This window comes from Meles meles, chromosome 3, assembly GCF_922984935.1.
Source record: "Meles meles chromosome 3, mMelMel3.1 paternal haplotype, whole genome shotgun sequence".
Taxonomy (NCBI): Eukaryota; Metazoa; Chordata; class Mammalia; order Carnivora; family Mustelidae; genus Meles; species Meles meles.
This window is the reverse complement of record NC_060068.1, coordinates 104,115,636-104,139,635: the sequence shown is the minus strand read 5'-3', so window position 1 is coordinate 104,139,635 and position 24,000 is coordinate 104,115,636. Positions and strand designations below refer to the sequence as shown.

General features: G+C 44.8%; 2 protein-coding genes and 1 long non-coding RNA gene across 11 annotated transcripts in view; 2 read left to right on the top strand and 1 right to left on the bottom strand.

The window, feature by feature from the left end:
- RNF14 (ring finger protein 14) overlaps positions 1–4,374 on the top strand; it is a 41,998-nt gene extending 37,624 nt beyond the window's left edge. For all 9 annotated transcript variants that reach the window (XM_045999707.1, XM_045999706.1, XM_045999708.1 and 6 more), the window contains 2 exons: positions 208–338; positions 2,128–4,374. In XM_045999707.1, the coding sequence (XP_045855663.1) occupies positions 208–338; positions 2,128–2,185 (189 nt within the window). In that variant the 3' untranslated portion in view covers positions 2,186–4,374. The remainder of the gene's footprint in view (positions 1–207; positions 339–2,127) is intronic.
- A 450-nt stretch (positions 4,375–4,824) lies between these two features.
- LOC123938485 lies at positions 4,825–11,859 on the top strand. Its single transcript, XR_006817724.1, has 2 exons — positions 4,825–8,554; positions 9,956–11,859. It is a non-coding gene; the product is annotated as an uncharacterized LOC123938485 (long non-coding RNA).
- Positions 11,860–12,289: 430 nt separating this feature from the next.
- On the bottom strand, positions 12,290–23,654 carry GNPDA1 (glucosamine-6-phosphate deaminase 1). Its single transcript, XM_045999887.1, has 7 exons — positions 23,615–23,654; positions 22,595–22,724; positions 19,441–19,542; positions 17,843–18,025; positions 16,632–16,816; positions 14,598–14,772; positions 12,290–13,692 (listed from the first exon to the last, which is right to left on the bottom strand). The coding sequence occupies exons 2-7, from the start codon at positions 22,716–22,718 to the stop codon at positions 13,592–13,594; spliced, it is 870 nt and encodes a 289-aa protein (XP_045855843.1). The 5' UTR covers positions 22,719–22,724; positions 23,615–23,654; the 3' UTR covers positions 12,290–13,591.
- Between the last annotated feature and the right edge of the window lie 346 nt (positions 23,655–24,000).

The window sequence follows — 24,000 nt, the reverse complement described above, 5'->3', positions numbered from 1 at the left end:
CTAAATATGCTAAATATTTTCTGTATTTTACTTGTAAAGCAACAGAGAAAAGCATTTAATAGTTACAGTGTGTTCCTGTATAGCTCAACCCTTCATGGGGATAAAGGAGATGACTTAGGGGAAGTTTGTACTCAGTCTTGTTGGCATGTTCTTTTCTCTTTTGCTTTTATAGCCTTGATACTATTCTCTTTCTATCTTTTCCACCAGAAACTAGATGGATGTAACAAGATGACATGTACTGGCTGTATGCAGTATTTCTGCTGGATTTGCATGGGTTCTCTCTCTAGAGCAAACCCTTATAAACATTTCACTGATCCTGCCTCCCCGTGTTTTAACCGGTATGTATACACCATCCCCTGCTCTCAGCAGCAGTTTTTGGTACTTCATTTGTAGGCCACTTTGCTTAAAGAGTTCTCTTACATATTTTCTCACATATATAGATAGTCTTTTACATTTTCTTGAAAGTGTATTTATGAACAAAAATACGCTGTCCGGAAATTTTCTTATTTATCCTCCTCAAGTTTTTATAGTGAAAATTTTCAAACGTACAGAAGAGGTGAAAGTTGAAAGAGTATGATTAGTGGATACTGTCTAGCAAAATGAACAAGTGATAATATTTTGTCATATTTGTTTCCTAATACATGATCCTAAGTTGGAGATAGGATGCTTTCTCTCTAACTACTTCCACATTGTCTCCTAAGATAAGAATAATTCTTCTATACAACAATACTTATATTTAACAACGATGGCATACTATCATTTAATAAACATATTTTAAAACTTAGTTATCCCTAAAAAAATCTTTTGAAGCTGTTTTACTGAACCGGGATCTAATCAAGTTCAAACATTTTACTTGGTTCTGTCTCTTCAGTCTCTTAATATAGAAGAGTTTTGCCTGCCTTTTTTTTTTGTATATGTTGAGGGGAATGTTGATATTTGAGAGAGTCCAGACCACTTGTCCTGTGGAGAACATCTTACTTTCTAGAGTTTTGCCTGTCCCTGTTGTCTTTTAGTTTCTCTGTCCTATTTTCTGTAAATTGGAAGTCAGATCTGCACTGAGTTTGAATAGATTTCGAGTAACATTTTTTTTTTTTAAAGATTTTATTTATTTATATGACAGACAGAGATCACAAGTAGGCAGAGAGGCAGGCAGAGAGAGAGAGAGAGGAGGAAGCAGGCTCCCTGCTGAGCAGAGAGCCCAATGTGGGGCTCGATCCCAGAACCCTGGGATCACAACCCGAGCCAAAGGTAGAGGCTTTAGCCCACTGAGCCACCCAGGCGCCCCTCGAGTAACATTTTTGGTAAGACTACTTCCTGAAGGATGATGTGTACTTCATATCAAATCACATTAGGAAAAAAAAAAACACATTAGGTCCATAATGTCAGCCTGTCCTGCATTAGTATGCCGCTCAGTTCTATTGTTGACTCCATTGTAAATGTAAGTTTTCTTTTCTGTTGTCAGTAAGTAATCTCTGGGGTGATTTCTTGGCACAGTGTGAATATCCTGTTTTTCAGAGGCTCTGATTTCAGCATCCGTTGATGGCCTTTGTGAAGAGGCATCTCTCTAGTATCTACAGTCATTGGTGTTACTAAATTATAAGAGAAGTTGAAGAAACAAGCTCTGTCCATGAACCATTGTAAATCTAGTGTTGAAAATTGCATACATTTTAGGTAACATAGGGAAGGAAAACAAGTTGGCAGCTATAAAACATTATACCAGTGGAGCGTACAAGGACAATGAAGCAGAGAGTAGAGTGATTCACATATAATAGAATTATGGTGGTTTGGAAGAGTTCCCCTTCTAGATTGCCTGACTTCCCCAATCCTGGCTTAATTCCATTTACTGTGTACATTGAGTATCAGTTTTTTGATACCCATTTCCAATTATTGTTAATCCTTGGCCCTAGAGAGTTGGTCTGGATCTGAAAAGGGCTATTCCTGTAAGCTTCAAGACAGCTTGTTCAGAGGGAGCTGTATTTCAGCTTTCGCTAGTATAGTGATTCAAGGAAAGAAAAGATACACAAAGATGTTTTCAGAAGAGTACAGAAAGTAATTTTGAGAGAAGGAAAGAGATGATATTAAGGTTTTCCCATGTACCTACAAATATGCCTTATTTTATGGTTCCAGGTTGTTCCATGCTGTGGATGTTAATGGAGATATTTGGGAAGATGAGATTGAAGACTAGTTAACTCCTACTCAAGATAAGGAAGTGGAATGGTTTGCCCTAATCTTTTGTCGAGTACACAAAATAACTTTGCAGGATATTTAGGGTACCGTTAATTCACTCTTCCTTTATAGAAGATGTGGAAGAACAAGGTTTCTATTTTCGTGTGGTACTACTGACTAAGGCACATTCTTATGTTTTTCAGTGTAACATAAAGAAAATTATAAGCCAAAGGTTCAGAAAATGAAAACTAGAGAATATTAAATACTACGGTGTGCCCAAAGCCCTGAATAGTTAAAAAGTAAATATTTATTTTCATCACCAAGCTTTAGGTGAGGAGAAGTAAAGGGTTAAACTTACAGACCTTTTTATCTGAAAGCATCCCTCTGAGGCGTTATGTGGGAGTCCCCTCAGTACTATGCCTTAGAACTGGGATGGGTAGAAAGAAGCCTTATTAAAATTGTACTGAGAGCCTGATCTCATTAACTCCGTGTTACATTCCTTTGAACCTACGTTTCTGCCAAGTTAGTTTTCTTCGGAGGAAGCCCTTTACTCTGTAACTGATTGGATGGCTCAGCATCATTTTGATCTACTGCTTCTCAGAATAGAAATTTATAGATAATTTAAAAAATATTTTTTATGCCACAAACACTGTGGGTCGCCTGGTATTTATTAGTGGTGTGCAGTCTACTGGTTTTGAGCCAAGTCTAGAATTTAATGATCCTGGCCCAGAAGAATGTCAGTCCCATTCAACTCTTCTGGATCATAGAGCCCAGATTTAGTATATGTGCTGCTGAAGCGAGCACTAGAGCCCAGATTTAAAGTGACTTGTCTTTGCTACCTTTTGTTTATCCTTCTCTTCCTTCTCTCTGACCCTACCTTCCATCAGTAAGGACGATTTTAATATTAACTCCAGCATCTCATATTTTTATTTCTGCTGGTGTAAGAGAAAGCCTAATATATTCCCAAGCTGAACAAGCTGTACTTTCCTTAATTACCTCCATTTTGAACTCCATACTATTGTAGTTCCAGTCCTCATTTTCTGGATTCTTTTTAAAGGTCTTCTCTAATGAGCTACGGAAATTTGGCTTCCTATCCTTTTTTGTAACAACACTGTTTGGGGGGATAATTTTAATTCCTAGATCGCTGTTTCTGGGTTCTGATGGCTTTTTGAAAAATTGTCTTTCCTTATGGTTTGGTGAATGGCTTGGTAGCAAAATAAGATTTTTTTGAAAAAGAGGACAGAGGGATCCAGCTGCAGCTGTGAACATGTTCTTTTTCCCCAAATTGTCATTGAAAACTGGGGAGTCACTTTTAACCATTTTGTGTGTGTGTATATCCAGAGTCAGCAAGGACTGTTTCTGGATTGTCAATGAGGCTGCTTAATCTTAAAATAAAAGTAATTTAAAAATTGTCTTATAATTAGAGCAGAGTTCCTGCTATTCTGTCTCCAAGGCAACTGATCACATTTTTAAAAACTGTATGGCATGTAACACATGTTCTTAAAGTGAGCAGAAAAAAGTCATGGAATAGCACCTCCTCTCTTAACCAGACTCGTGACTGAACTTAGGTTTTAGTGCCCATGTTTTGTTTGAACCGTATGGTTCATGAGCTTTCATTTTGCACATTTTATATAAGAACTAAAGTTAAAGAATAGAAATGGAAATTAAAATAATTATACAGTATACACCTAAGAAGAGTGGCTTCATGATTGAATAGGAATTCAGGGGAGGTTTTTTTTAGTAGGAGCCACTCAGAAGCTCCTTGGTTCACAGACTGGTCAGTATTTAGTAGAGGTTATTTTATTTTAGGCTTTTGCACATTGTGTTGATGATATAGTGGAAGTAGGACAGAAGCTTCATCGTGAAGTTTTGTGAAAGAAATGGGAGGTTCCTCTTTCTTCATGATTTTAAAAAACACGGCAAGTGGTCAGTCTCAGACTTGTTTGTTTATCTGAATGTTTCATCCTTTTTTCCTTAGGTGCAAACCCTGCAATTTTAACAAGGACAGTAGGGCTTGTAAGGTCTTAATTTTGAGGTATGAGTTATGGAGTAGTTTTAAGGTGGTGTAGTTTGGGGTAGAATATTTTTGTCTCTGAGTAAAATGAAAAATTGGGATAACCCCATGAATGCCCTATGAAATATCTGGAAGGTTGGCATATCAAGAAACTATATGATAGAACAAAACAAATTACACCTTGTTTAATTTCATGAAGGCCTGTTTTGTTGTGTTTTGTTTTTTTTAAACAAGTGGGCCAAGATTTGTCCTACTTTGACCACAAACCTTCATGTGTGCTTTTGGTGAGAGCGAGAGCCAAGGATACCTGTCCGGACTGCCAGTTCATCATGCTCAAAGTTATAGTTTGAAGAGGTCCCGTCTCTTGATTTAAATAAAAGTTTTGAGTCTAGAACAGATAGATGAAAATAAGCTACTAAATAACTTTTAAAGTCAAAAAAGTTTTGTGACTTTTTTTTTTAAAGATTTTATTTATCTGACAGAGAGATCACAAGAGAGATCCCAAGATCACAAGAGATCACAAGTATCACAAGCAGAGAGGAAGGCAGAGAGACAGGAGGAAGTAGGCTCCCTGCTGAGCAGAGAGCCCCATGCGGGGCTTCATCCCAGGACCCTGAGATCATGACCTGAGCCGACGGCAGAGGCTTAACCCACTGAGCCACCCAGGCGCCCCGTTTTGTGACTTTTTAAGCTTGTGATTGAACTGACTTAAGGGCCCACTTTTGTCAGTTGAATTGCATCTTGTCCCGTTCATTTTTTTAAGCTAACCTTTTTAGAAGTTTCGGATTGACAGAAAAATTGCAGAGGTAGTACACTGTTCCCATATATTCCATGTTCCTATTACTGGCATCTTCTGTTGGTATAGTACATTTGTCACAGTAATGAACAAATATTGGTACATTGTTCGTAACAAAAGTCCATACTTGATTCAGATTTCCCTAGCTTTTTCCTGTTGACCTTGAGCTGTTCCCAGGTTCCATCCAGAATGCCACATACTAGGTTTTGTCACGGTGTCTTCTTAGACTCCTCTTAGCTAGCACATTATACCATCCATTTTTATTGTTAGTACAACTTAAATATCCCTTAAATCTTGATGTACCTCGATTGGTCAGACCCTGAAAACCTTTTCTTGGAGACTGATGACCTAATCCTAGCAGGGTCAGCAAATCACTGAATTTTTTTTTTCTTTATGTCTTTTTGTGGCTTTAAATTAGTTATTTCTGCAGATACTTCACTTAAGTCTTTGTATGGAGTTTTAGTGCAGGTACCTGTTTTGGTCATTTTCCTACTCAGCTTCATGAGGAAATCATCAAACTGGATTCCAGGTTTTTTGTTGTTGTTTTTAAAAGATTGTATTTTTAAGTAATCTCTGCACCCAGCGTGGAGTTCAAACTCACAACCCTGAGATCAAGAGTTGCATGTTCCACTGAGTGAGCCAGCCAGGCGCCCCTCACCTGGATAAGTTGATTAGATGTGCGTCATCTGGACCCACAGGTCTCTGCCCTGGTGTGAGAGGATAAGTTTGCAATCTCAGCTAAGTACTGAATCCAGTGAGTGAGCATCGAGTGGACATCTGTTGCTAAAGGAGATGGATAATGGAGAAAACACTTAGCAGCCCTTGGCTAGACTGGTAGCAATCTCAGTGAGGTCTTTTTTTTTTTTTTTTTTTTTTTGTGGTTTATTTATTTAAGTAATCTCTACACCCAGTGTGGGGCTCAGACTTGTGACCCCCAAGACCAAGAGCCACCCGCTTTTCTAACTGAGCCAATGAGGAACCACAGCAAGGTTATTTTTTACTAGTAGAGGTTCTGGTTTACATTAGAAATCCCTTAATATACTTAATTTTTATTTACTTATTTGTTTAGGTGAAGAAAAAAGTAGAGTTAATTAGCTGGGATAATCATAACACCATTCATTCACCAGCAATTTGGAAGGAATTTTGGGAGATCCCAGGGAGTATTAACTTTGTCATAAGCATGACCTGCAGGTGGCAGCAGTTCCCATGTTATGAAAATGCAGTAACTAAGACCTAGTACTTTATTTTATTAAAGAAACAGGTTTCTTTTGGGGATTTTAGTTTTCCTCCTTGTGTTTCATTATAGTCCACTATACATACTGGTAGCTGGAATGGCATCTAGTGAGACCATCGAGGCAGAAATAGCAGTATTAACAAAAAAAAAATAAGGCCAATTAAAACTACACTTGAACCATATAGTTGGCATTGTGTCATAGAAAGTGTCATAGAAAGTGTCAGTCCTGATAGTAGCACTTGTCTCCATCCACTGAAGGAAGCAAATTAAGTTCTCTCTGACACCCCTAAATATGACGGATGTGGTATCCTCTGACACTGGTAAAAATAGCCAGATAGTCTGCTCCCTGAACTTGGGCTCAATAAAAAAAATTGGCCAGCAAACCAGGCTGAGGCTTTGTGGTCGGAGAGCTGGCTTTGAGATGTTCTCACCAATGTTAGTGATAATTATCAACTTGCAGCATTCATGGGTAATTACCCAGGTCGGCTAAAGGTTTACCACTCCCAAGAATTCGCATAACTTTTCTGAGCCAGAGGGCACTTTGGAGAGGATAGTGTATGTTGAGAACATAGTGAAATTCTGATGCCAAAGTTGTAAATACAAAGTCAGCATAGTTACTTCTTTTCTTTGCTTGAGTCTTTTTTTCCCCCCTCCTTCACTGAATCAACAAACTAAACTAAATTAAACTAGTATTAATGCAACATCAGTGCATAGGAATTTGAAAGATGATGGTGTGTCATACTCTCATTCCCATTCCATTTCTTGCAGCCTTTAGTGTTTCCAAGTATTCATTCTTCCTTAACAAATATTAATTGCACACCTCATGACGGGCCTTACTGTTTTTCTGGGTGCTGAGAATGTAGCAGTGAATAACATAAACATAAATCTCTCCCCTTATACAACTTAAATTCTGGTGGAAGGAGACAGACACTAAGGAGATGACAGGGATTATCACCATTGAAGTGCTATGGAGAGAAGTTGGGAGAGGCCATAGGGAGTTAGGCAAGACAGAGTGATGTTGGAATTTTCAAGAAGGTAGAAGACTTCCTCAAGATAACACTTGGACAAAGGCTTGGCAGTACCATGCGGGCACCTGGAGAAGAGAGTCTGGATAGAGAGTGTGGCAAGGGTCCTGGAGTGAGAGCTTGTTGGAGGGCTCTAGGCACAGCATGGGAGCCAGTAAGAGCTGAAGTGGACTGAGGAAGAGAGAGTAGTAAGAGGTAGGGTAGGAGAGAATAGCGAGAAGTGAGATGGCAGAGGCCGACTGCTTGACTTGACCTTCTACTCTGAGATGGGAGCTTTTCGAGGGCTTTGAGCCAGAAGTGTGATAGGGTCTTAGGTTTTAGGAGAGTGTGTGAGCAAGGGTAGAAACAACCAGTTAAGAGACTTCTACAGTAACTCAGGTGACAAGTACACGTGACTTGGAGCACTGTGCCAGCACTTGGAATCCTGATAAGTGGTCAGATTCTATACTTACCTTGAAGATGAAACTTCGAGGATTCACTAATAGATTGCATGTAGCAAGGAGAAAGTAGGCATCAGAGTTGATTTCTAGCTCCTTTTGTCTCAGTAGTTGAGACGGGAAAAGCTATAGGTGGCAGAGATTTGCTGGTAAAGATCAGGAATTTATTTGTGGAAAGATGAGTTTGAGATGCCTGGTAAGGATCTCAGTGGAGATGTTGGGTAGGCAGTTGGGTATTATAGTCCGGAATTGAAGAGAGTCTCAGCCTGAAGATGGACATACGGGAGTCAGTGTATAGATGGCATGTGAAGTCATGAGACTGGATGAAATTACCAAGAGAGTGAGTTGTATGGGAGGAAGAGGTCCAAAGCCTGAGTCTTGGAGCCCCTTTCCCAAATGCCACGAGTTCAGGGTGATGTGAAGGACCCAACAGAGAAGACAGCAACTGTCCAGTAAGGTAAGAAAATCGGAGTGTGATGTCCTGGAAGCCAGGTCAAGTGGGAAGGAAGGAGTGGTCAGCTGTCAGGTCAAGTAATAGGAGCTCTAAGTGTTGACTTAGTGATGCGTGTGATGATTGGTGACTTTGACAAGTGTCAAAGTGACAAGGGAGGTGAAAACCTAGAGTATGTTTGGGAAAGAATGAGGTATGCTCACAATAAGATAAAATGCTAACCAAACTGAAAATCAACTTTTCTTTGATCCATCAAAGAATGGAGATCACAGGGCAAACAACCACAAAAACTAAAGAAAAAAGAAAAATGCAGAAAATACAGATCAGTTCACCTAAAGGAGAAGCTGCTGGAGCCAGTTTTCAGGATTGAAGCAAATAACTGGGGGCTGAATGTGGACTCACTTGAGAGATTAAAACTCCTGGAAGTTACGGTAAGCAGTCCCCAACACTTTGATGGGTTTTACCTCCAGAAGTTTCCCCACGCTCTCCATGTGAAGATGGCAGAAAAATCCCCTCCTGCAAGGTGGAGGGGGAGAGGAGCCATTTCAAAATAAACCCTTGGCTTTGTTTCCACGGCAGAAGGCCGCATTCAGGGAAAACTGCTTTGCCAGAGTCTTCTCTGACCTTGGAGAAAGGCAGTTGGATGTCTTAAGCCCCCTCTAGCCTTTGTGCCTCACATTAAAAAAAAAAAAAAAGGCTAAGACAGTTCTGAAGGTCTTGGCCGAGGGACTCCAGCTCACTAAAAAAAGACAAAGCAGATTTAATCATAAGATACAGCATAATTCTCCTTAATACCATACCATCAGTAGGGCTCCAGTATTATAACCATGGATTACAGCTTTTGAGAAAGCTGCAAGACATGGACTCTATTTCAAGGAGTTTCTGGGGAAACCCCAACACAGAAAGGGAAGACAAAAACAAGGACACCAAAGGAAATCGAAACCTCTGACATAGGAGACATTGAACACAGCCTAGCTGCTAGTTGTGTAAACATAAAACCTCACACTCAAGGCCCATTGACCTCAGTTCCTGTTACCCAAGATATATCATGTCCAGCCACCAATAAAAGGTATACAAGGATGCTAAAACACAGGGGGAAAAAAGGCTGCTGAAACAAAGCAGGCATCAGAACCAGACTCAGATATGGCAGAGGTTTTAGTTACCAGGCTGGGAATTGAAAGTAACCATGATCAGCATGCTGAGGTCTCTTGATGGAAAAAGCGGACAACGTATAGGAACTGAAGGGTACTGTACACAAAAGATAGAAACTCTAACAATCAAAAAGAAATGCTAAAAACAAAAACAAGAGAAACAAATGCCTTTGAGGGGCTCATCTGTCGTCTCAAAACACCTAAGGAAAGACCCATTGAGCTTGAAAATATGTCAAGAAAAATGTTGCAAACTGAAATCTGAAGAGAAAAAAAGTTTTTTAAAACATACGGAGTATCCAAGAACTGTGAGACCATTACAGAGGTATGACATACACATAATGAGAATACCAGAAGAGACAGGGGGAGAGAAGAGAGCCCCAGTAGAGGTAACTCCAGAGGCTTTGCAATAAATAGGATCAGAAAATAAGGCTATGATAGGAGGGGGCAAACGGGGTCAAGAGTTGTGTTTTTAGGGGCTCCTGGATGGCTCCATCTGTTAAGCACCCAACTCGATTTAGGCTCAGGTCATGATCTCAGGGTCATGAGATCAAGCCGTGTTGGGTTCTGTGCTGGTCGCGGAGCTGCCTTAAGATTCTCTCTCCCTCCATCCCCAACCCCCAGTCTTGTGCATGCTCATTCTCTCAAAAAAAAAAAAAAAAAAAAAAAAGTTTTGTTTTTAAGGCTGGCTTCGGTTGCTGCAGGTTGGCGAGCATCTTGCTGGAACAATGCCATCAAGGAGGCAAGAGAAGGTGGGGTCTAGCGCACAAGTGGAGGGACTAGACAAAAAACAAATCGTAGGAAGAAGGCCAAGCGTGAAGGCAGGGCTGGCAGGTGGGTGTGTGTGATGGTGAAGCTTGTGGAGGTTTTTTCCTGATTGCTTCCATTTTCAAGGTCATAGCTGAGAGAAAAGCTGGGAGAAGAGCAGGTGGAGGTTTGAGGCCTTATGAGTTAGTCTTAGAAGAGACTGAACAAATGGGGTGGGGGGAATATAATGTGGTTACCAGCTGGTGTTAAGGCCTCCTTTAAAGCCCAAATGATTATGTTCTGTTTATCATTATTACATAACTCAGTGTTCTGTCACAGTAAAATTTGTGGGGAACGTATCCCCACTTCACTAGCATCTCCTCACAGTAAGGACTGGGGTTCCCAGAAGTAAGGCATCAAGTTGCACAATTAGATCTCCTTAGTAGGCCAGCTGACTAATCTCTTATCATACGGTATGCTGTTATTTCCCCTGGTTATTGTGTATGGTCATTTCTCTTGGCATACAGTTGAACAAATTGAACAGGTGCCTTCTAGACATCAAGGCACTGAGAGGATGGGATAGAGCAGTGTTTAAAGTCCGCCCTCGTGAACCTTTCATTTTGTGGGGAACAAAATACACATCAGGTAGTAAAAGAGCAGGATGAGGGGGTAGGGACTTTGGATTGCTGCTTGATATAAGGGTCAGGAAAGATCTCTGATCAATTACATTGACACAGAGACCTGAAGGAAGGAAGGGAGTAAGCCTTTGATATATCTGTGGGGAAACTGTGGGCCAGGCCCTTGCATCTATGTCTACTTTCTAAGCAGATTCAATAGAAGAGATGACACCCATTTATGTCAACATACTGCTGGTTTTTCCGAACTACAAGAAAACATTGAACACCTTCACTCCTATCTTCCTGAAATATAATACCATTTATACTCAATGGTACCTTTTTCCTCTTTTGAGTATCAGATTTGGGGTTTTGTAGATTCAACTTGTTCCACTTAGCTGTATTTAATATTTCCTTACTGACTACATTGTTGCAACCTGGCCAGGGGGAGCCCCATTAAACTGGCTGCTTTGTCCTTTCAATACTGCCTCAAGCCTTTTTAAAAGCACCCTTATTTTTTGACAACAAGGTATTCTAGGCCTGCTGTAATCCCTCCCACCCACCAAAATGCAATTAGCTGTTTTCCACCGAGCCCTGAGTAGTACCAGAGGCCCGGTCCAGCTAGGGAGTGTACATCCCACTTGACTGGCCTAAGAACTGGTTGTAACCTGATTATACCACTCTTGGGCCACCACAGAAACACAGGCCTGGGAAAGAGATCTTTCTTAAAAGTCCCGAGTTCACACAGGCATCTCCAATGTAGCCGTCCTGACTGAAATTTTCCATTTCATTCTGATATAATTTTTTTCTAGAACATACCTACTTAAAATGTAATCCCTTCTTTACCAGATTAACAAAATATGGTATTTCGGTACCACAGAGTACTGTTTAGCAATAAAAAGGGAATACTGATACATGTTAAGTAGATTCGCATTATGCATCAAAAACATGCTTAGTGACAGAAGCCAGACCCACAAGATGCCATACGGTAGAATTCCACCGATACAAAATATCCAGAAAAGGTAAATTGTAGAGACAAAGCAGATCTGTGGTCACCTAGGCTGGGGTAGGAATAGGGAGCTCTTGGGAGGATGGAAAAGGACGTGGTAGGAAATTGCACAGCTCCATAGACTGACTAAGTATCATTGAGTTTATATTTAAAATAGGTGACTTTTATGGGCATGTAAATTATTTCTTAATACAACTAATAAAAAAATTGATGCCTTCTGCCAATTTCTACCTGTACCTCAGTTGGTGATACTGACCCAAGATGTTCCATCATACTTACTTTTCTAACCGAAAAACCCCACCTAAACCTATTTTCCATACCCTGTGGTTTTTATATCCTGCCTGTTCACAAGTCTCCTTTTCTTTTTAGAAGCAATGTCCCTGTTTGGATCTCAGGTACAGTCAGAACATCACAATTTATTGCTCTTCTGTTCATGCCCTCCATTTTACACAGGTGCCTCATTTTTATTAACTATTTTATTTCCTCCCTGATGACTGAAGAGGTCAGCAGTTGCCAGTGACTGTGCCTTCCTTTAGAGCTGCTGTGAGGAGTGAATGTGAAGCTTTGCTTACCAGCTGTTCCCACAATATGTAAATATCAACCCAAACCACCCTCTGACCTCCAGGGGTGCAACTCCACAAAGACACATTTTATTTGAAAATACTGGATTTAATAGAAAATATCACATTGTAAACAAGTCCATTGATCCATTAGCCTAAGACAGAATGACAGCACAATCAGGTATAAAAGCTCAAGACCAAACACTGGTACCAAACACAGCACTTGAAGAGAGACCTGAGCTGGTCTCTGAAAGATCTTTCCAGAGAGGAAGCAGTAGCTTCAAACAGGCACAGAAACAGGGAGGGGAAGGCAGCATCCACTCCACGAAGGCTTACGAGAGTTAAAAGGCAGAGCAGTAAACTCATGTTGTGAACAAGGGGTGAAGGATAAAGGGCTGTATTTCCCAATGTTCTGGGAACAGCAGAGCACGCCACAGGAACAGGTTGGAAGGGCAGGGTATTTTAAGTGGGGAAAGGTTATTATTAGGCAACTTTAGAAGCATTTGGTATGCTGTCTTGGCACTCACCTCTCAGGGCAGCAGGAGAACATGTCACTCATGTTGTGACCTCAGCCTAACTGAGCTGTTGCCCTGGCCCCTATCTCCTTAGCTGAACACACTGACACTGTGGCAGGATCTGTCGTCCCAGTGAGACACTGGAACAAAAACATGGGGCTCTGGTGGGAAGAGGATTTCCACCTTCCTCCAGGTGGCAGAGGGTCCCGGAGGGAGGGGGGTTTGACGTGGTTAGGGCCCCTGAGGCTCTGAGTTTATCAGCAAAAGCCTTCTCTTTGGCCCTAGCCACCCAGGTCCTCCTCCCCCAAGGAGTCCTCCGAGTTCATGGAAAGGCCAACTGTGAGAGCAGGGGGAAAAAAAAACCCAAACAACTATGGAAAGTAAGGAATCATTTCCTTTTCATGGCACTTATAACTGAACAGAAGGTTGAAGGTTTGTTCCTTAATCTGGAACAGTGATTCTCAAATGAGCGGCCGGCCTACTACCCAAGGGGCTTTCAAAGGCTCTACTACCCCTAGTTGAGAATCAGTGTTCATAATGATAGAAATTCCTGACAGGAGTGTGGTTGTACAGGACAACAGTGCCAAAGGCAGAACAAAAGCTAAAAAAACCGTAATCTCTGTAGGGCAGACATCAAAATTATGGAGTACATTTTTCCAAGACTTTTTTTTCTAATTAAAGTAAATTAACAGAACAAGTCCTTCTCCCTGTAGCTACACTCATGACTGGGCTCTGTGCTGCATAACCAAGAACCATAAATGTACCTGATCTGGAGTAACCATACTGGATTAAAGAAATACAATTCTGTCCTCCTAAAGGCAATTTCCAGAATTGCTCTGTCCTAAAGAGGTACTCAGTGCTAGGATGAACACAGGCTAATCACCGTATGGTTTCTCAGAAGACTGGTTTTTCTCTGTTTCTTTCTCTTTGATACTGTACAAGGGGTCCACCAGCTTGTTATGAACAAGCATTAAACCTGTGAAGAATGAAAAAGAAAAGTAGTTAATGCAGGTAGAGGCAGAGTTCCATGATTATGAACAGTAATCCCAGAGCTCTCAAATTTTGTCCTAGTACTAAAAATCATCTTTTCTCTGTGGCTCCAAATGATAAAAATACTAAGAGTAGGAAGAGAATTTATTATTCCCAATGAATGCTAGAATCCACAGCCTTCTGTAAATTCATTCTTTAGAGGTGTTGGCTACTGAAAGGTTAATCTTTTCACCAAAGCATAAATTCCTAATTTGCCTGCTTCGTTAATGATGGTTCCCCCCTAAGTTGGCTTAAAGCAGTGTGTCCTTTTTATTTACTTTTAAGATTTTATTTACTTAGCAGTGAGAGCACAATCAGGGGGAGTAGCAGAGGGAAAGGGAGAAGCAGGCTCCCCACCAAGCAGGGAGCCTGACTCGGGGCTCGAGCCCAGCACCCTGGGATCATGACCTGAGCCAAAGGCAGACACTTAACTGACTGAGCCACCCAGGTGCCCCGCAGTATGTCCTTTTTAAAATAGAAGAGAAAAAGATCCTCATGAAAGTTCAGTGCCCTACCTGGAGGGAAAAGGCCTGTATGAGACCTTGAAAGATGAAAAAAAAAACCCAGAGCTTCAATAACCCTGTCAAGAGATCACCACATAGCCCACGGATTACTTTTCATTACATTGTCTTTTTGCCTTCTTAGAACGAACAGGCCTCCAGAAATAGACCTTTGCAGTCATGGATGGAAGAGCAATGACTCTGTATTCTGGGACCATTAAAGTTCGGTTTTTATTAAAATCAGAATTATCTCTGAAAATGGCCAGAGCAAGAAAATGAGGTCCACTTCTCACGCCCGGCATACCCCGAATTTGGCCACCCACTGCCATACCTACCTTTTGCCTCCCCTCACCTTTGAAATACTTGACCGTTTTCACTTTCAGCTCCAGGGTGGCGTCCTCGTCACACACAAACACCGTGCGGGGATGCTGCTGGAAGGCGGATACGGTCCACATGTGGCTCACTCCCTCCTCGATGGCCTTGTATAGGGCAAAGGCCTTGTGAGCACCTGTGATGAGGATCATCACCTGGGGGTCAGAAAACAAACTTGTGACGGAGGAGAATGAGCACTGGCACCCGGAGTCCAGAAACCTGAGTTTTGGTCCCGTCACTACAACTGGCTGTAAGCACTGTTGTTTTTAATAGACCATTTTACGTTGTTAGCCTGCAGCACACTGTGCTCACTGCTCTCCGCCTTCCCACACAGAGCCCCGGAGGCTGGGAGCATCACAATCCCCATGTTCTAAGATGAGGAGATGCACTCCAGGGAATTAAGTCAGTTCTGACCTGGAGTCAACGCTCTAGGCCACCCTGTGGTGGTGCCTCCGGGTACCTTTGGTGACATCTACGAACATGTATGCCAGACAAAGGCCCACGCCTCTTATCCCACAGTTGGGACACTGAGTCCCAAGGGGTCCTAGGCTGGGTGAGTTTTCATAAGTGCAGTCTGAACAATAGGGGTTCCAACCTGCACCATCTGCTGGGGGCCACAGAAGTGCCAGTAATGGTTATTATGTGTGGCCCCTGACATTTGATCCCACAAAGGCTGCCCCTTAATCTGGTCACTTTCAATGTCAAGTATTTGACTGACAGGAGTTGGGGTGATGTTTTATGTTCAAATAAAACAAATGCATAGACTCCCTCAACAGTTAAAATATCAAGAACCTAAGTGCTGGAAAGTGATTGTAAAGGAACTCTGCTCTCTCGATCTCCTTTCACTGTAATTCAGCTATACCATGGAGTTGTGAATGGGATTTACTGTTTCTCTCTCTCTTTTTTTTTAAAATATATTTATTTATTTAACAGAGCACAAATAGGCAGAGAGGAAGGTAGAGAGAGAGGAAGGGAAAGAAGGCTCCCGCTGAGCAGAAAGCCCGACGTGGGGCTCGATCCCAAGACCCTGAGATCATGCCCTGAGCTGAAGGCAGAGGTTTAACCCACTGAGCCACCCAGGTGCCCCTACTGTTTCTCTCTTAAAAGATGAGACACCAGAGGCATAGAAAGAATGCAGCTCTTTTAGTTCAGGATCCCAGAAGTCCTGATTTCCAGACCCGGTTCCTTTCCCAGATCCTAATATCCTCCCACGACAGGGAGAGCCCTCACACCCTAGTGTTTCTAAGCTGTAAGGCCAAACACAGCAGAGTGACCACCAGAGATACTGGGTCAAGGTCACCCAAGAGAGAGCTGGTAATGTCATTCGTCTCACAAAAGTTCTCTTGAAATAGGGAGCTTTTTTCCACATATAGAGATACTTGTTTACAGATCTGGGCAAAGAAACAAGCTACAATGTTAGTAGCTGCTTCCCACTGAATATACCCCTGAAAGGAAGAACAAATGCTTTTAAAATTCTAGTGAAAGACAGTAAAGAAACTGGAACCACAGAAAATTGATACCCAACTTTCTAGGGAGTAACACACTAAAGTGCATTTAGACACTTAGGTTTAAATCACAATTCTCCGTATTTATGACTTCTGGAGCACAAGGCCATGACCAAAAATATCCTGGGGTAGCAGAGGGAGCCCCCTTCAAACAGTGACCACCACCACCTGCAGAGAACCAGCAGTTCCTCTCATACCTGGGCAAAGGCAAATTCCTATTCGGACGTTGAGTAGTGCTGGGCTCCTCTTTGCCTTGAGAAGCTCCAAAGGGGTGCATAAGCAGAGGCCAGGGAGCCCGCAGCCTCCCATGCACCCAGTGTGGAAAGGGTTCTGCTGAGAATAGACTAACAGTTGCCTCCAAAGAGGAGGGAGGACCAGTGAGTGAGAGGATCAGCCGGGATTTTAGCCATATTTTTAGTAACAGTGTAGTCAGGTGGTACCTGTATAGTTGGCAACCAAAAGTCAAGTCCAACCCCCCAAGGCAGGCCTGAGCTTCCAGGTGCGCTTACCTCTCTAGCATCCATGAGAGTGCCCACACCCACTGTCAGGGCCATGGTGGGCACCTTGGTGAGATCTCCATCAAAGAACCTAGCATTGGCCAGGATGGTATCCATGGCCAGAGTCTTCACACGGGTTCTGGACACCAGACTGGAGCCCGGCTCATTGAAGGCAATGTGTCCATCAGGGCCGATGCCTGCCGGGGAGAAAAGGCCAGGGCAGCCCTGTCAGTCCCAGGGAGCCAAGAGTTCAAGAACAGACTACCCTGCCCCATCTTGGGCATATAATACCCCTGAAATCCTAGCTCTTTTCTCACTCACCCCAGGCAGGTACATTTTAAGCATAAGATCCTCTCCTTTCTCCACCTCCTGCCTGTTTCTGTGAGGTACACACACGTCCTGGTCACCTTGTGATACCCCTCAGAAAACTAAGTAATAGGTACTCCAAATAGCTTCCGCTTCCCTAGGTCACTGAAGGGTAACTTCTCTCTCCTGCCAGTAGTCAGGGGGCCTGCTGCTGGGAGAGAGCAAATAACAAAACTGAATGGACAAGGAGTTGCAAAGTTTATAAAAGCTTAGAACATGAGTGCTCTTAGCCTCTTCCTCCTACCTTGAATTAAAGAATTAAGTCTAGAGCAGTAAAAGGCAGCCACACTCCTGTGGGCGGCTCCAGAGGTGGCAAAAGATGGAAACGTAAGGGAGTACCCAGGGAAGGAACAAAGCACAAACTGACAAGGGGACACCTTGGGTGTCCTGCTTTCTTGCCACTGCTCCGGCTGACCTGGGGCAAGTCACAAAACTTTTCTGGGGCTCAATGGCTATCTGTAGTGTGCAGGGTCTGAGTGAGGAAACTTCTCGAACCATAGGAGTCTAATTTTAACTGTTTAGGTGAGTCCCATGGACTGATCCATATAAAACCTTAGGACTAGGGAATAACTCTTGAGAGTCCCAATCCAAGCATATCACTTTACCACCAAGGCACGGAAGTGCAGAAAGAGATGTCCAAGATCACATGGTCACTGAACAGCACAGCCAAGGCAAGGAGAGAGGGCACCTATCTATGTCTTCCCTGCCTCCTCAGGGGAATAAATGATTCCTGCTCTTACTAGGGCAGTGAGAAAGCTGCTGGGAGACAGGCCTGGGTCCTGTCCCGTCCTGTCCTTCCACGTGTTCTCAGCACCCTGCACCTGCCCTGGACACGTGCCGCCAAGGGTCAAGCTCACCTCCAACGAACAGCTCAATCCCCCCTGCAGCTCTGATCTTCTCTTCAAAGGTGTCACACTCAGCCTGCAGGTCAGGTGCATTCCCATCCAGAATGTGGGTGTTTTCTGGGAGGATGTCAATGTGCTTGAAGAAGTTGTTCCACATGAAGGAGTGGTAACTCTCTGGGTGGTCTCGAGGAAGGCCTGTGGGACCATGGCGACACTTAGTCATGCCCCAGCTAAGCCAGAGCCACCCTCCCAAGGCGGATGCCAGGATGCCCTCAGACCTCCCCAGACACTTTGAGAGGAATGCCCATCAGGGGCCCTGGGGCATTAGTCCGCAATCAGCCATGATTTGCTGAGATCCCTCTGTCCACCCACCACCACCACCTGTGACGGCAGGACTGGGCCACAGTGACAGTACACCGGGAGCCTAAGAAATCCCCTCATTTTCGTCTCCTTTTCACAAGGGAGTAACTGTATGTGGGAGGGCAGGGCCACTCTGGGTTTCTGGAGGAGGCCTACAACCTGGGGTTAGAGCTTGGCCCATCTGGGAAAGGAAGTAAGCATACCCCTTGCCCTGTGCCTCCCATCCCACCATTCATCCCCAGATACACCCCTTAGCCTGAACCCCAACTTGAACACTAGCTGATTGGAGACAATTATCTCAGGGCTTCCCCAAAATGATTTTTAGCCAAGAAGAAAAAGTTCCAAGTGAGTGAGTGTTTCATTAAACATGAAGAATGTTTAAGGTCAGCTGTAAAAAGGAATGAAATTCTGACACACACTACAAGGACAAACCTTGAGGACATTTTGTTGAGTGAAATAAGACAGTCACGAAAAGACAAATACTCTGTGATTCCACTTAAATGTAGTATCTGGAGCAGTGAAATTCACAGAAGGAGTGAAAAGAAATGGTTTCTAGGGGCTGGGAGCATGGGCCATGGGTAGTTGGTGTCAAATCGGTAGAAAGTTTCCGTTTTGTAAGGTGAAGAGTTCTGGACATTATTAAAAAAAATAGTTTTGAAAGAAAAAGTTCTGGAGATTGGTTACACAACCCTGTGAATATACTTAACACGGCTGAACTCTACATATGAAACCGGCTGGATGGGTAAATGTACCACAACTGAAAACAAAAATATTCAAAGTAAAGCCTTACAAAGTGATGGCAGGTGGGAGGAGCGGGTAGGTGGGGGTGACAGAAGACCAAGGGATAGAAGGGATAGCTTTCCAGGGCGGCAAGGGACACCAGTCTCTGCTCCTCTCCCAGTGCCCGGCATAAAGGGGAGCTGGAGGATGAACACTGGAGACAGCAACCAGACAGACACCGAGGGGCGATCCCATCTGTAATCACTGGTTACAGAAAGAAATGGCATGGAGTGGAGGAGGAGGTCTAATATTTAAAACGCTTGCTCTGTACAAGAGGCTTCCATATCTGTTAGATCACGTAATGCTTACGACCTGAGGTCAGCCTTCAGAGCATTGTATAGCTGAGTACACCAAGGCCTGGAAGAGAAAGCTTTCGCTAACTGAACTTATCACCAAACATCACTGGTTCCTGGAGACCTCCCTATTCCTCTCCTGGAAATCAGGGAAGACCTGGAAAGAGACAGACTCACCCACATACTCGTCCATGTTGAAGGTCTTCACATATCTGAAGGACAGGTCTCCATTCTTACAGTACTCAATGAGCTTCTTGTAGCAGCCAATTGGGGTGCTCCCTGTGAGAGAGGCCACAGCCATGAATCCCCTTCAGCTCCCAGCTCCCGAGGACGCCCAGGAAAGAGGGCTACTCAACAGGGAGAACCTGGCAGATCTCAAGTCCTCCCCCGGTGCCCCAATCCTAATGGCCATCCCATCAGTGCTTCTGAAGGCCAGCTCCCCACTAGACTGGAAGCTCCAGGAGGCCAGGGCTGTGTCTGTCTTGTCTGCTGCTGAATCCCAGCGCTCAGCACACCGCTGACTGGAATGACTGGAATTAGTAACCTGAGTAAATGTCACACTGACCTATTCCGTGAGCACCTCCTATGGGAGGCAGTGGGCCACGTGACGGGAACACAGAGGACAGAGAGACAGCAGCCATTTGGAACGAGCTCACTGGCTAGGACTGGGACATGAAGCAGTAATGTCAGCTGTGACCAGGCTAAGTCTGTGGGTTCAGGAAAGACTTCCCCGAGGAGCAGCATACTCCAGTGAGTTGAGCCTCAAAAAAGTCAAGGTCATAAAGCACACGAAAAAAGCAGGAGGACCTCTGTAGATTAAGGAACTAAATATGCATGAAGTCCGGACACTGGATTATTGGGGCGGGGGACTATAAAAGATAAATATGGACAGTGAGAAAAAAATGTTACTTTAGCATCTGTATATCAGATATTATGGAATGACTTTTTTAATAGGTATGATAACTATTGTAGTTAGGTAAGAGAATGTCCATGTTCTGAAGAGACAGATGCCACAGGATTTAGAGATCAAGTGTCAGGTTTGAGACTTACTTTCAACTGGGTCATAAAAAAATGTGTGTGTGTGTATGTAAATGCAATGGACGAGCCCAGGAAAATGGCACTGTGCTATTCTTTTAGCTTTTGTGAATATTTAAAATTTTTTAAAGAAGATGGAGAGAAACACCCCTCCCCAAATCAGATCTCTCTTCTCAAATCCTACTAATGACTTCTCATTTCACTGAGTAATAACCGGTCCTAACAAAGTCTCTGTAAGGTGGCTCCGGGCCACCATCCTCACCCGTCCTCATCCCGCTCCAGGCAATTCCACCTCAGCCCTCACAGCCGTTCCTTCAGGTCCCTGCATGACTCTCACCTCTTTTACTCAGATGTCGCCTTCTCAGGGGGCCTTCCCTGCCACCCTATGTAACACTGCAGAGCCCCACCCCTGCCTCGACACTCCCTGTCCTCCCCCCCCACCCCCGCCCACCACGCTCCCTGCTTCATTTCTTTCCTTTACTCATCACCATCTAATATACTCTGTATTTTGTAAAGTAACTTGCTTATTAACTCTCCCTCCTACTACCATTTAAGCTTCAGGAAGGTGGCAGTTTATGTCTTTTTTGTTTGTTATATCCCCAGCACCTAGAAGAGCTCGGCATACGGTGGGCATTCACCTGCGGGTCAAAGTTCCCTCCCCGCCCCCATCACAAGTCCGCCCCTGTGCCAGGGCCTCAGCCACGCCTGAGCCACACAGCCTCCCTGGACTTCCCCTGAGCTTCGTCATGTCCACTTTCCAAACTTCCAGCTTTCCCCTCCATTCTTTGAGCTCCCCATTATCTAGCCAATAAATTCCTCTTCTCATCAGCCAGAGCTGCTTTCTTTGCTTTCCACCCAGAGCCCCCGACTGGTGTTTCCCCTAACAGAAGCCATGTTCCAGGGAACCCAGATGAAAATGCCATGCCGGTTCAAGGACGACAGTCAGGTCTCAGAGGGCCCCGAAGGCCACACTGAGGAGCAGGGATCTGACTGTGCAGGTGACGGGGAATTGGGGATTTGGGAGGGATCTCAGCAGAAGCAGAGACTCTGACCCAGAGAAGCTCACAGTTAGAAAACAGGATGTTAGTGCAGCCCCTCCTGGGCCTGAGACGTTAGTGGTTTCGCAGATATTGCTCCCACAAACCTCTAGTGCAGAGGCCCGCAAACTTCATCCTGCAGGCCACATCGGACAGCCTGCCTGTTTTTATACAGCCCATCAGGTAAGAATGGTTTTTACACTTCTTAAGTTTAAGAGTGTGACTTTGTGACATGTGAGAATTATATGAACTCAGACTTCAGCGCCCATCAGGTTTCATGGGTAGATGGCCAGGCACATTGGTTTATGTGTTGTCTGACGCTGCTTCTGAGCCACGAGGACAGTTATGTAGTTGTGAGAGAGGCTTTATGGCCACAGAAGCATCAAATATTAACGATGTAACCATTCACAGAAAAACTTGGAAAAGTTCAAGAAAAACTTGGAAGGTCCCTGCTCTAGTGAATGGGACACTGGGGCAAATCCCCCCAAACTTGGAGAGAAAGAATCAGGACATATGCCTTGAGGAGCTGGGGTCAAAAGAAATTTCCTCCCATGAAGGCAACAAGCTGATTTTTTCATAAGAGACAGAGACTGGGGCGTTGAGCATCTGCCTTCAGCTCAGGTCATGATCCCAGGATCAGCCCCGCATCAGGCTCCCTTCTCCGGGCAAAGCCTGCTTCTCCCTCTCCCACTCCCATGCTTAGGTTCCCTTCTCTTGCTGTCTCTCTCTGTGTCAAATAAATTAAAACTTTAGGGGAAAAAAAAAAACACTTTTTCACGTAGGTCCTGTATCTAGTTAAACCTTACAGAAAATGCTTTGAGTGGATGATCTTCTCAATTCTCCCAAGGATGGTGCTCAGCTCACAGCACTCTAGATGCACAGAAGTTCATTCATTACATAAAATGTATGCCTGAAGGCATTAGGATTTAATTCTGTTAAGAACTCCTAGACTCCCAAGACAGCCTGTTGAGGACAGGGCTGACGTAGAATGGAGCCTAAAAATCTTCCTGCCTAACCAAGATCCCTTCTACTCTAGAACTTTTCAGGAGCAGACAGCATCTAAACCAAACTATAAAGGAAGCCATGTCCTCTTGTTTTGTGTTTTCAGGAAGCAGGGCTGTTCACTCATCGCACCAGCGCCTCAGAGCCCTCCCTGTAAGTCCTTTGGCTCAGTGAGCCCACGTACCCAGCCCCCTAAAAGCCCTAATGCCCACTCACTCCCCAACAATCCACAGCACCCTCTCCATCCCCCAACGCACCAGTGGGAAGTCCCAGGGTGAAATACTTGTCTGGCCCTGGGTTAAACTGGATGATGCGATTCCTGATGTATTTGGCTGCCCACTCGCTGGCCTGAGAATAATGGTCCAGAATGATGAGCTTCATCTTGTCCTGTAGGGGGCAGGTGACAAAAGGAATCAGTGGTAAGGAAGAAGGAGAAAGGGATGCAGGTGGCTGGGGAGAGGGGAGAAGCCCTTCTCACCCAGCAACAACCTCTCCCCTGGGTGTTTGAGCAAGGAAGAGGAAGACCCCAACTTTCCTTAACAGAGGAATTATAAGCTGGGCCAAGTGCCTCCACCACCCACCAGGAGGCGCTGCTGTGAGACAGACCGGGGTTCTAATCTCAGTTCCTCCATTTACCAACCGCAGGTCCTTGGTCAAAGGACTCAAGTTCTCCTAGCCTGTTTCTTCGTACGTGAAAATGGGGACAAGAGGACCCACCCGACAAATTTCACGATGATGAATATTAAATAAGGATGCATGTAAACCACACAATATTCAATGTGTTGGCTACAGTAGTTCGACCCAGCCCTCCTTCCCCACTTCTCTACCACTACACGCTGGATATTCTGTACCCACGGCCTCTTCCTCAGTAGAGGGGTCATGGGATCATACTGGGCCACTGTAGCAGGTGAGGCCCATGGGGTTTGCCTGGAGAGGTGTATTCTCCTGCAGCCCTGGAGAGGGGTGCTCCCGCCGGCCGGCCTTGCTCTGTGGACCCTCAGTTTCCCCCAGTGCACACGGGGTCAATGTAATCGCCCCTCACTGTGATCAATCAGAGTGGGAGGCGGAGGTGGCCGTCTGGGCCCCCCGAAGGATTCAGGAGTATTTTCCCGACAACGATGGCGATCCCATCGCCCCTCCGGCGCTGCACTAGGAAAGGGGGTCCCAGCAGGTCTCTGGGCTCCCGGCATCTGGAGACCGGAAGCTGGTGCAGGGCCTCGACCCGCGCCCGCGCCCACCCGCTAGGAGGGTCCCCGCCAGCCCTGTTCCCCACTTACTCGGACACCTCCAGCCGCGACTGCAGCAACTGTACCGGCGGCCCCGCCCCGCGCGGGTCACGTGGCCCCGGGTCACGCGGAGCCGCTCTCCAGCGGAGGGGCTGACTGCGGGGCCGATCGCCGGGCCTTGGCCACAGGCGGACTCTGCCCTGCGTGGGGTTAACCATCGTCGCCTCTCCACTCCAGGAGCGCGCAGGCCTGGGAGCAGCTGTGGGAGGCGAGGCTTGGAGACCGGTTTTGTGCAGCCCGGAGACGTGGGGACCCCAGGTGGCCCCAAGGAATGAAGTGCCCCGGCCTGGGGGCTGGAGCCAGGTCCTTAGTGCTGGGCGGAGGGAGGAGGAAGGAAAAGCAAAATCGCTTACTTAGAGTCTCCAGGGTTGGGCCAG